This window comes from Lactuca saligna, chromosome 5, assembly GCF_052625555.1.
Source record: "Lactuca saligna cultivar CGN05327 chromosome 5, ASM5262555v1, whole genome shotgun sequence".
NCBI lineage: Eukaryota > Viridiplantae > Streptophyta > Magnoliopsida > Asterales > Asteraceae > Lactuca > Lactuca saligna.
The window spans coordinates 197,386,459-197,397,092 of NC_136421.1; the positions used below are offsets into that span (position 1 = coordinate 197,386,459).

Consider the following 10,634-nt stretch of genomic DNA (forward strand, 5'->3'; position numbering starts at 1 on the left):
TATATAAAATTAGCGTGATCCCTAAGTAATTTTCATACCAAAATTTATGCATGTAAAAAACCATCTTTCAGTCAACCTTTAAATTGAAAACATATGCAAACTAGTAACTTAATAATAAAAAAAATGTACGCATGTTTTTTCTCTTTATAATAAGATTTCAACTTTTTAACAATTACTCATGTTTCAGATGCAGTTAGATCCCACTCGTAAGAAGGAGATATATATGTTCAAAACTAACCAAAATAAACTGATTTGAAAGGATTATCTAGACAAAAATGGAACTTTTCTAACTTTTCGAATCCCATTCCAAGGAGACCATATAAAAAACAATATGATAGATGTCTAAGTAAGATGGCTTATTAGTTCTATTGCTTACATGGGTCCCACTTTTGAGAATCTTTTGGCAAGTATATAAACCATTCAAGTTCCATTAAAAAAAATCACCAACTCAAATATTATCACACCATCTCTTCTTTTGCTAGTTCGCTTCATTCCGTGATATCTACATCAACACATTCTCAAGGTCAGTACTTACTCTATACGTAAATGGTGTTTTCAAAGATTTTAAAGGAGATAAAATGTGACAATTCTCTATGAAGGATCATCATCATATGATTTGTAGTTGTGCATCATGAATAATTAATTACTTTTAAGCTTCAAAGGAGATAGAATGTGATGGATCTTTTTCATCGATGTTTCAGGTTCTAAAACTTACAACAAGAGAAAATGAGCAGTGGAGACTGGATGTGTGCTTCATGTCAGCATTTGAACTTCAAGAAACGTGACGCTTGTCAAAGATGTCATTGTCCCAAGTTTGCGTCCCCTGAAGAGGTGTCATGTTATGCTATGAACAGAACGGAGGTTTTGGCTGGTGATTGGTATTGTGCTACATTTAACTGTGGGACACACAATTATGCTAGTAGGAACGCATGTTATAGGTGTGGAGGACTCAAAGATTTTAGCGCTATGATGGCTGCGACGACAGCAGCGTGTTATGGCTATGATGCTAGCGCTGTTCCAGGTTGGAAAACCGGAGATTGGATTTGCAATAGGTATAGATTTTTTTTTTTTTTTTTTTTTTTAAATGAAAACATTAACCAAGAAATTTATATGAAAAGTTTCTTATTTGTTGTTCGTTGTTTGATATCATGCAGATTAGGTTGTGGAGTGCACAATTATGCTAGCAGAATGGAATGCTACAAATGCAAAACACCAAGGGAATGATTAAGGTAATTAATTAAGTAAGATGCATCTGTTAATCGTGTATGTCTGTTTTGTTAGTTATTTTCATTTCTGGTAAATGTGTAAAGATTTGATTTTGTTTTTTTTTTTTTTTCTTTTTCAGAAAGAAAATGAATCAAGGAAGAGAAACCTGCCCTTCAATGGCCATGTTTTTTTTATTTACTCTTTCTTCTTTGTTTATTCTCTTTCTATAGGCGATATTCAGCAACCTTCTTTCTTTTTTTCTTTTTTTAATTTTATGCCTTAAAGGCTTGATAGTTTCTGAGTTTATATACGGTGTAATCTCTTCTTAGATGAAGTTTATGGAACCGTAAGAATCTCTAGCATGTCTCTCTCTCTCTCTCTCTCTCTCTCTCTCTCTCTCTCTCTCTCTCTCTCTCTCTCTCTCTCTCTCTCTCTCTCTCTCTCTCTCTCTCTCTCTCTCTCTCTCTCTCTCTCTCTCTCTCTCTCTCTCTCTCTCTCTCTCTCTCTCTCTCTCTCTCTCTCTCTCTCTCTCTCTCTCTCTCTCTCTCTCTCTCTCTCTCTCTCTCTCTCTCTCTCTCTCTCTCTCTCTCTCTCTCTCTCTCTCTCTCTCTCTCTCTCTCTCTCTCTCTCTCTCTCTCTCTCCTTTTGGCCTTAAAGATTGATAATTTCTCAGTCTTATGAATTGTCCAAGCTTTAATTTCTTGTTGTGAGGTTTAATTATGAAATCCGACGATTACAATTATTTTGCAAGCTTGCATCCCTCTCCCCCTTTTTTAATATTAAGAAAGTAATTTATTATTATTATTATTATTATTATTATTATTTGGCCTTAAAGTTTCTAAAGGTATCCGTAATCCATAAAATTCTATAAAATTCAATAGATTGTCATATATAATTCTATAAAATTCATATCTTCCATTAAACATATATAAAATACCATCCACAACCCATTAGACATTTATTCAATCCTAATCATTATTTTATTTTCTATTGATCTATTTAATAATTATTCAACTCATTCATTTCTACTTCATGTTATCATTTACATTCTATTCAACTTTTATTCAATCCTAATCATCATCGTATTTAATTCTTATATTACTTGCAATTAGGATGTTCTAACTCTAATTGCAATATACATATGTAGTTATGGAACCTGACAAATCTTTCACAAATTTTCACATGCTTTCTATTCAATCTATTGATCAAGCTTCATGCATGTTTGTTTATCATTAATTATTGTATGGTGTAAACTCTTATCCACATCACATGAGAACCTAGAAATCTTTTGTATGTTTATTGAATCCGCCTTAATTCCCACACAAATATACCAAGAAAACACACATGCACTGTCAATAAAACGAATGATGCTGAAGATTGGATAGAAATTCAAAGAGACCAATTATATATTATTCGAGTATTTTGCCACCAACATTTGGCCGATCAGACAATGGCAATACGATTAAAAGCATCCATGCAGAGAATATCTAGAAATTGGAAACAAAAATAACCCAATGATTCGCGAGCAATAAACTAGATACTACATTAGAACCCCCCCCCCCCCCCCCCCCCCTCCCCATATATATATATATATATATATATATATATATATATATATATATATATATATATATATATATATATATATATATATATATATATATATATATATATATATATATATATATATATATATATATATATATATAATACCTGATAAATTTACATATATAGGTAGGAACCATGTGCTTTTTCTAAGATTAATTTATACATAACGTACGACTACATTCTCACTTTCTTCCCAAAAGATTACAAAATCTCTTTGAATACATAATACCTAAATATACACTTAATTGGCATTAATTTAGTCATTTAAAATCTAATTATTTTATTTAGTTATTTATTATATAAATTGTTTTTCACTAATATAAACTTAGATCGTTGTTCTATGTATATTCTTCTCAATGTGGAAGTTCACATTTGCGAAAGCAAATGCTGTACGATTCTTTGATCTTTTGATGTATATTATTGTTGTTTTCTTGTCATCTGATTTTACAAGTCTTTTGAATTGAATTTAGAAAAAATCTCATAAATGGTCTTGTGTGTTTTTATGAGATTTGAAGTTTAATCTCTAAGTTTAAAAAACTTTTGATATTTGGTTTTTTTATTGCTCAACCCGTTAAGTTTTATTCGTTAACCAAATAACTTTTTTATCATTTCACTACTACAGGAACCATTTATGATATTTTTTGTTATTTGAAAAAAAAAAACAATTATATATATATATATATATATATATATATATATATATATATATATATATATATATATTTACTATGTTATAAAAGAAATCACACTATTTCTAAAAATAGATTGAATATAATAATATTATTTTTTTAAAACGTTTAAATTAGTAAGCTAATAGTACAAGTAGTCATCAATAAAATAATATTAAATTTTAACCTGTATTTTAAATCCTTATATTTCTCAACAAATTCTATCTCCTTCCCTGAATTTCGGATAATTCAAAATTTGAAACCATCAGAAAATAAATGTTGATTCAAATGTCCCTCCAGCAGATGACTCTTTGTTAACAGATTTTTATTTTAATACTTACTTGTAATTGATTTCATCATTTTTAACTTTTTGTATTTTTATCTTATAAATATATTGGGTGAAGGCTTTATTATATCAGATTTGTTCCTAAAAAGGGTTTTACTATGTTTCTTTAATGTTTTAGCTTTGCAGGTTCAAAGAACTCAACCAAGAGGGCTAGTTAGAGCATTGTATTATCATTAGTTTGTATATTTTGGCATCTTAGTTTTGCAATAAAGAACGGTTAAACACAAGATTTGACATGATTAAGGTAGTTTGTATATTTTTCATCTTGTTTAGTCTAAAAATGAAACGTTTTTCATCATTGGTCCTTATAATATCAAGTTTCATCACATGGACTTCCTGATTACGGTGATTATTATCCCTATTATAAGGTTCTATATAAATTTTGTTCAATATTTTAAGGTTTCGAGAACCTAAATCAATATGAATCCTTGAATTACATACCATCGTTGAAAATGTTTTAATTTGTGACCAAACTTGGTTTAAAATCACAATGAACAAGTTGACACCTGAGTATTTTGGCCTTCTCAAATGCCTATTTATCGACTTTTGAATCACAACATCTGATATTCTAAAGGTTTATTTTTATAAACTATTATTGATATATTTTAGCATTTTACTTAGTATGATATTAAATTAATAAAGGAATTAAGGAAAACGAAAAAAAAAAAAAAAAGAGGACGATAAACAATACAAGTGGTTTGGGTATATATAAATGGAAGTAATAACCATTTAGGGGTGTTTGGCAAAAAAGCTTATTGCTTATTAGTTTATTAGCTTATAAGTTAATAAGTAAGTGTAGGGTAACTTATGAAAAAATGACGTGCTAGAGGTTCCCTACCGGAATAAGTTATTTTAATCCAAACACTTTTTTAACTTATACCTAATAAGTTGTTTTAAAAAAAGCTTAGCCAAACACCACGTTAATATGGTATGGTAATGCTCTTGAAAAATAGATGTCATTTAATATTCATTTTTCGAAGTGAAGGCAAAATGGTTTTAACTCTAAAGAGATCAAATTATTCGCCGTCCGCCGCTTTGCGCGGGTAGACGGCTAGTGTATATATATATATATATATATATATACACACACACACACATACACACACACACACACATATATATATATATATACACACACACACACATACACATATACACACACACACACACATATATATATATATATATATATATATATATATATATATATGTGTGTGTGTGTGTGTATGTGTGTGTAAAGGGTTCCACACCTCTCTCTCTCTCTCTCTCCCTCTCTCTCTCTCTCCTATCGCACTTCATCATTTCTACACATAACACACAATACACATATACCCATACACTTGGAGATCGATGATGTACACATAAACACACACACACACACACCATAATCGATTTGTAAGTGTGTGTGTGTGTTCTTCTTGTTTATCCATGGATAAGCTCTTTGAATCGACAATTGGCAGCCCTCGGAAAACCCATAATGGTGAACAGGGGTGGCAGTGTAAGGAGGTGGTGTTGAGATGGTAGCACTAGTGGTTAATGGGTGGTCGACAAAGCTATAACATGGAGATGGTGTTACACATCTGGGGCATCATAGAAACAGGTAGGAGGGTGGTGTTCGGTGGTGGGTTTGATGATGATGATGCTCATAGAGGTTCAACAATCGTCGGTGGTGGGAAAGAACTACCCACCATCAACCACCAAAGTCTGCCATTTTCCTCGCTGGATTGGGTTGGGGATATGATTACGTTAGCATAGATAGGAAGGTAAATAGTGTGGAGATGAGGGTTATGGTGTTTAAAGCTTGTAAGGTTGTTTCCTTTGGTATGTTGTAGTTATGATGGTTGCTCTTGTATTCTGCCATTGTAAGGTTATGTGTGAGTTCACTTCAAAAGGCAAGATGGGTTGTTGTTTTTGTTAACTTTGAGAAATACACAATTTGGTTCTTATGCATTCTATCCTAATAACTACCAACCTAAATAACTTATTCCCTATGCTATATAGTTTAGATTTTTTTTTAATAATTGGTTGCACTTTATTTTATTTAAATGGAAAAATATAAATTTAAGCTCGTAAAATTTATTCTTTAAAGAAAAGAGCTAGACAAACCTAATTTGTTTTTTGTATAACAAACAAGTTGTCAATCATATGAGAATGTTTAAACTGAGAATCATTAATATTTATGAGTTTAGAACAAGAATATAAGAACAATTCACAAAACAAATTAACACAAGATGTTAATAATTCAGTTTAGCACATTGATTAAGTTTAGGTTTACAATAGTTGATAGTTATGACACCATTTAATGAGTTTAGAACACATGAATGTAAGAACAATTCAGAAAAATAATCAACACAAAATGTAAATAATTCAATTTAGCTCGTTGATCAACAGGTGGGCTCATAATAATTGATAGTGTTGGGTTATGAGGATCATAAGGCAACTCTAAGGGATACGAAAAGCACATATTTAAATCCTCAATAGGCCCAGGGAATGGATCTATAAACAATTTATCATTGCAACTTTAATATGCAAGAATACATACCTTTTTGGGTTCATCAAAACCCTTATAGATCCTTGATTAATTGATGAGCACTAACACTCCAATGTAGAACTCATCTTTCATAGTCGCACCTAAGGCGCTAGGATCAACAACACCCAACAACAACCAATCCTTTGAAAGTATTGAGCGACAACCCAAAAATTTGTATGTAACATCCAGTTCTGGTGAGCAAGTGTCAAGTTTAAAATTAAAAAAAAGGATTTAACCCTACTTACGACATGAGGAATGCATTTCATGTCGTGATGAGTTTAATAAGTATGTGCATCACTTTTGGGATCACGATTATTGGCTCACAATGTGAGAACTGCCTGAGAGGAAACCCTAATTTTGGGGTTTTATTTCCATATTTAAAGGAAGTGAGGGCTAGGGTTAGTAGACTCTCAGCTCCCATCACCTTTTGCATTCCCCTTTGAAACCCTAGCCTCCATATTTGATCTGGAAGCTTATTTGTGGTGATTTTAGCCAAGGAAAAAAAGAGGAAGAGCATCTAGTCCATTATTTGTGAGTTTCAAGTCCCTTGCTTTATGAACCCATAAGCTTAGATCTATGTTTTTATGCTTAATCCTTCATATTCAAGATGATGTAGTGGTTGAAAGCCATAAAGTTGCCATCTTTATTGATCTCTAGTGTCCCTTGAGTAGTATAAATGTTAGATCTGAAAGGTGGTTGAGATTTATGATTCTTGCATGAGATTTGGTGTTATTTTCCCTTTTTGTGCCTTAACTAGTGCATCGGACATGCATTGGACATGAATGTCCAAAAAGCAATGATTTTTATGATGTTCTACAGTGAGTAAGACACTATGGGGGATTTGTTTGATGGGCCAAAATTAGATTACGAGTTTCATTGAGAACTTCTGATTAGAGTGTTCTCACGACGTGACCGCAAGGGGTGTCACGACGTGAGGATGGAGTTCCTTGACTATTTTGGACTTATTAGGTCATGTCGTGATCACTAGGGGTCATGAAGTGACTAGCGGCTATGGGACATTTCAAGTGTGAATTGATTTTAACGTTAACTGGGGTTGACCAAGTTTGACCTAAGGGTATTCTAGGTATTTTGAGTTGTATCTGAGATTGGTCACTATTTGATGAATAGGTGACTTGTAGAGTTGATATTCGGAGATATATCATACTCAGAGATCTACTATAGACTAAGAGGTGAGTTTTCCTCACTGTACTTGTTGATCAAAGGTACAAAGGGCGACCCATTGGATTTGATATCCTAGAATATTATATGATGTTATGTTGAATATGTAGTAAATATGTATGATTATTAGATGATTGTTGGTATGCATTAGACCGGTGGATATGTAGGACAACCTGTAATTATTGGCTATATGATTAGCTATCTGTTGAATATGTTTGTTGTCTGTTATATGTCGACATGGTATATTTTGGGTTGAGACTATACTATTTTGTGTTGTCAGTCAAGAGATAGGGAAAATCCAACTAGGAGGTTGTGGGACAGTGTAATCCATCCGGGAGGTTGTACGCGGGGTAATCCAACCGAGAGGTTGTGGACCTAGTACATTATATGCATGGCAATCCAACTGGGAGGTTATGGGCACCGTAAGCCAATTGGTACGTTTTGAACCCAGGATGTAGAATTGTATATGATATACATTTATGTGCTAGTACTTTGGAGGAACTCAATAAGCTCTGGGTTACAGTTAAAATTAGTTGTTTTAGGTACTTTAGATGACCATAGCAAGGCGAAGGCATGATCATGCACATCCCTCAGTTTTATGATATTAGGATTTTAGGATTTTAGGATAATCTAATTACAGAAATACACTCATGAAACAATGATTTTGTAATCAATTGTGGTTTTGGATTGTTTTTGAAAAGTTAAAATTTATTATGATTTTTTGGATGTTACACTGTAGTTGTTGGAAAATAGAGCAATCACATCGTAGAAATGAAGCCACCATGATGTGTTGTATGGAACTTTGTAGTTGTCACAACTAGCATTTTAGCTACGAAATTATATTCTCATGTAAGCAGTATCTATTGTAAGGCATGTACTCTAAGTGAATATCACACTCTATGCTTAATCAAAATCATGCATTTGAATCGAACCTCACTCAAGAGTCCCATAACCTAATACAATACGTTTCATATAGTCAACTATGGCTTGAAAACCCTAGAAATCTCGGTTCAAGTTAATATGGACTAGGATCCTCTTATTAGGCCTAATGGACCAATAAACTTTCAACTTGACTACTTTGGGCTTAGCAACCCTATTTAGGCTATAAGTGGACGCACATCCATGAAATTAGGGTATTTTGGGTAATATAGGCCTAGAATAATACATCTTAATTTCTAATGGGCCATGATGGGCCATAACTAGTTTTAATAGCCCTAATAGGCCGTAAACTACATTATGGGGCTTTTATTGGGTCGTAAACACTAATGAGATCCCATAGGGCTGAGAACCATCCATTTGGGCCTCATTATATCGAAATCAAGCAAGTCTTTTCTCCAAAAATCTCGGCCCACACACACACACACACACACACACACACACACACACATATATATATATATATTGGTAAAAAAAAAATCAAGAAATGAAGTAAATTACAAGCTTGACACCTAATTTTTGTTTATTGGTAATCTAGGCTAGGATTTCTATTCATCATGTAATAACCAAAATCAAACCCCTCCCCTCTCTTCTTTATACTCGGATGAGAGAACCCACAAATACATACATTTTCACTTTCAAACTCTCTCATAATTCCTCTAAATCTCAAGGAAAATTCCCTCATCTCCCTAGCCATTTTCATGACTTTGGTGTGTGTTTTCAAGAGGTTTTTCATCAAGTCCAGCACTCATGGTAAGTCTTTGCTTAAACCTATGGTCTAACTTCAAGATTACATTACAAATCTCTTCTTAACCACATCATTTCATGATTTATACTCTTGAACTTAATAGATTTTGAAAACCTCTTCAAGCAAGCTCTTAGGGCCGAAAATCTTCTTCAAACTCTTCATCATACTGAGAACAACAACCTAAAGTAAGTTCATAACCGTTGTTTTTCGGTTTTACTATGTTTTGGGGGAGGATACAAGTTTCTTATGTGATAGATCTATGTATTTGTTCATGTTTATGTGTGTTTTCTAAGTTATATGTTCTGATTATGTGAAGAAACTTCATATATCTCAAAAACTCTATCTAGTCTTGATAATATTTGTAAACTAAAACACTTTATGCAACTTACCATAAGGATGAAAGTGTTAAACATGTTAAGGATGTTGAAAAACTAAACAAAACCTTGTAAAGGGACCATTTTTGACAAATAAACAAAATGATGAAGCTTTCATGATACTTACTGTTTTTCAAGGACCAAAGAGTCAGTTTTGTATAAAAAGCGTTTTTATGATATTATGGTTTTAATAAGGGCCAAAAGAGTAAATTTTTCACAAAATGGGCTTAAATTGGGCCTTCACGCTTTGATGGGCCAAAATTGGAAAATATTATGACTTTTGTGGATTAAATTGTAATTTTAAACAAATTTGAGCCAAAGATGTTGTTTTTCGGTTAAAAAGGGATGAAAATGTCAATTTTATTAAATTCGGCCGAAAATGTAAATTTTCATATAATTGGGGTGAAAATGACAATTTTTATATAAATGGGCCGAAGATGTCAATTTTCATGATATTGGGCCGAAAATGTCATTTTTAACAAAAGTGGGCTAAAAATGTCATTTTATTTGAAATCAGCCCATAAAGGTAAACTTTTGGTCTTAAGGGGCCTATAGTGTTATCTGTAACACTCCCCTCCGGCACGTATCACAATATTATCCGCTTTGGGCCACTCGGCACGAGGACTTCCCAGGGGGTCACCCATCCTGGTAGTACTCCCGCCCGAGCACGGTTAACTGCAGAGTTCTTATGGGATCTGCTGCCCTCACGGCTTTAAAACGCGTTGTGTTAGGGAAGGTATCCACACCCGTTATAAGGAATGCTTAGTTCTCCTTCCCAGCCGATGTGGGATCAGATCTAACCCACTTTAACTTGTAACGACCGAAAAATACAACCAATTTAAATTTTTCAAAAACAACCTGATTTCATTAAATTGTTTACAAAAAGGTTTTCAATACAAATCATTTAGAGTATTCCCAGAATCACATTGCTACAAAATCATGAGGAGCGGTACGATCACGCCTTCGCCTTGCCACAGTCTCCTGAAGAACCTGAAAAACATTAAACCACAACTGTAAGCCCGAAAGCTTAGTGAGATAC

At 33.1% G+C, this 10,634-nt stretch overlaps 1 protein-coding gene across 1 annotated transcript; it reads left to right on the forward strand.

Moving 5' to 3' along the window:
• Window positions 1-411: 411 nt before the first annotated feature.
• LOC144997740 (RNA-binding protein involved in heterochromatin assembly dri1-like) lies at window positions 412-1,568 on the forward strand. The gene is made up of 4 exons (XM_078957609.1): window positions 412-523; window positions 702-1,052; window positions 1,155-1,229; window positions 1,346-1,568. The coding sequence occupies exons 2-3, from the start codon at window positions 727-729 to the stop codon at window positions 1,222-1,224; spliced, it is 396 nt and encodes a 131-aa protein (XP_078813735.1). The 5' UTR covers window positions 412-523; window positions 702-726; the 3' UTR covers window positions 1,225-1,229; window positions 1,346-1,568.
• The last annotated feature ends 9,066 nt before the right edge of the window (window positions 1,569-10,634 follow it).

Bases quoted from the DNA above. Each gene is read 5' to 3' on its own strand.
- LOC144997740 (XM_078957609.1), top strand. From the start codon at position 727: ATGAGCAGTGGAGACTGGATGTGTGCTTCATGTCAGCATTTGAACTTC. The intron at 1,053-1,154 runs GTATAGATTTTT...GATATCATGCAG, and splicing joins GGAGATTGGATTTGCAATAG to ATTAGGTTGTGGAGTGCACA.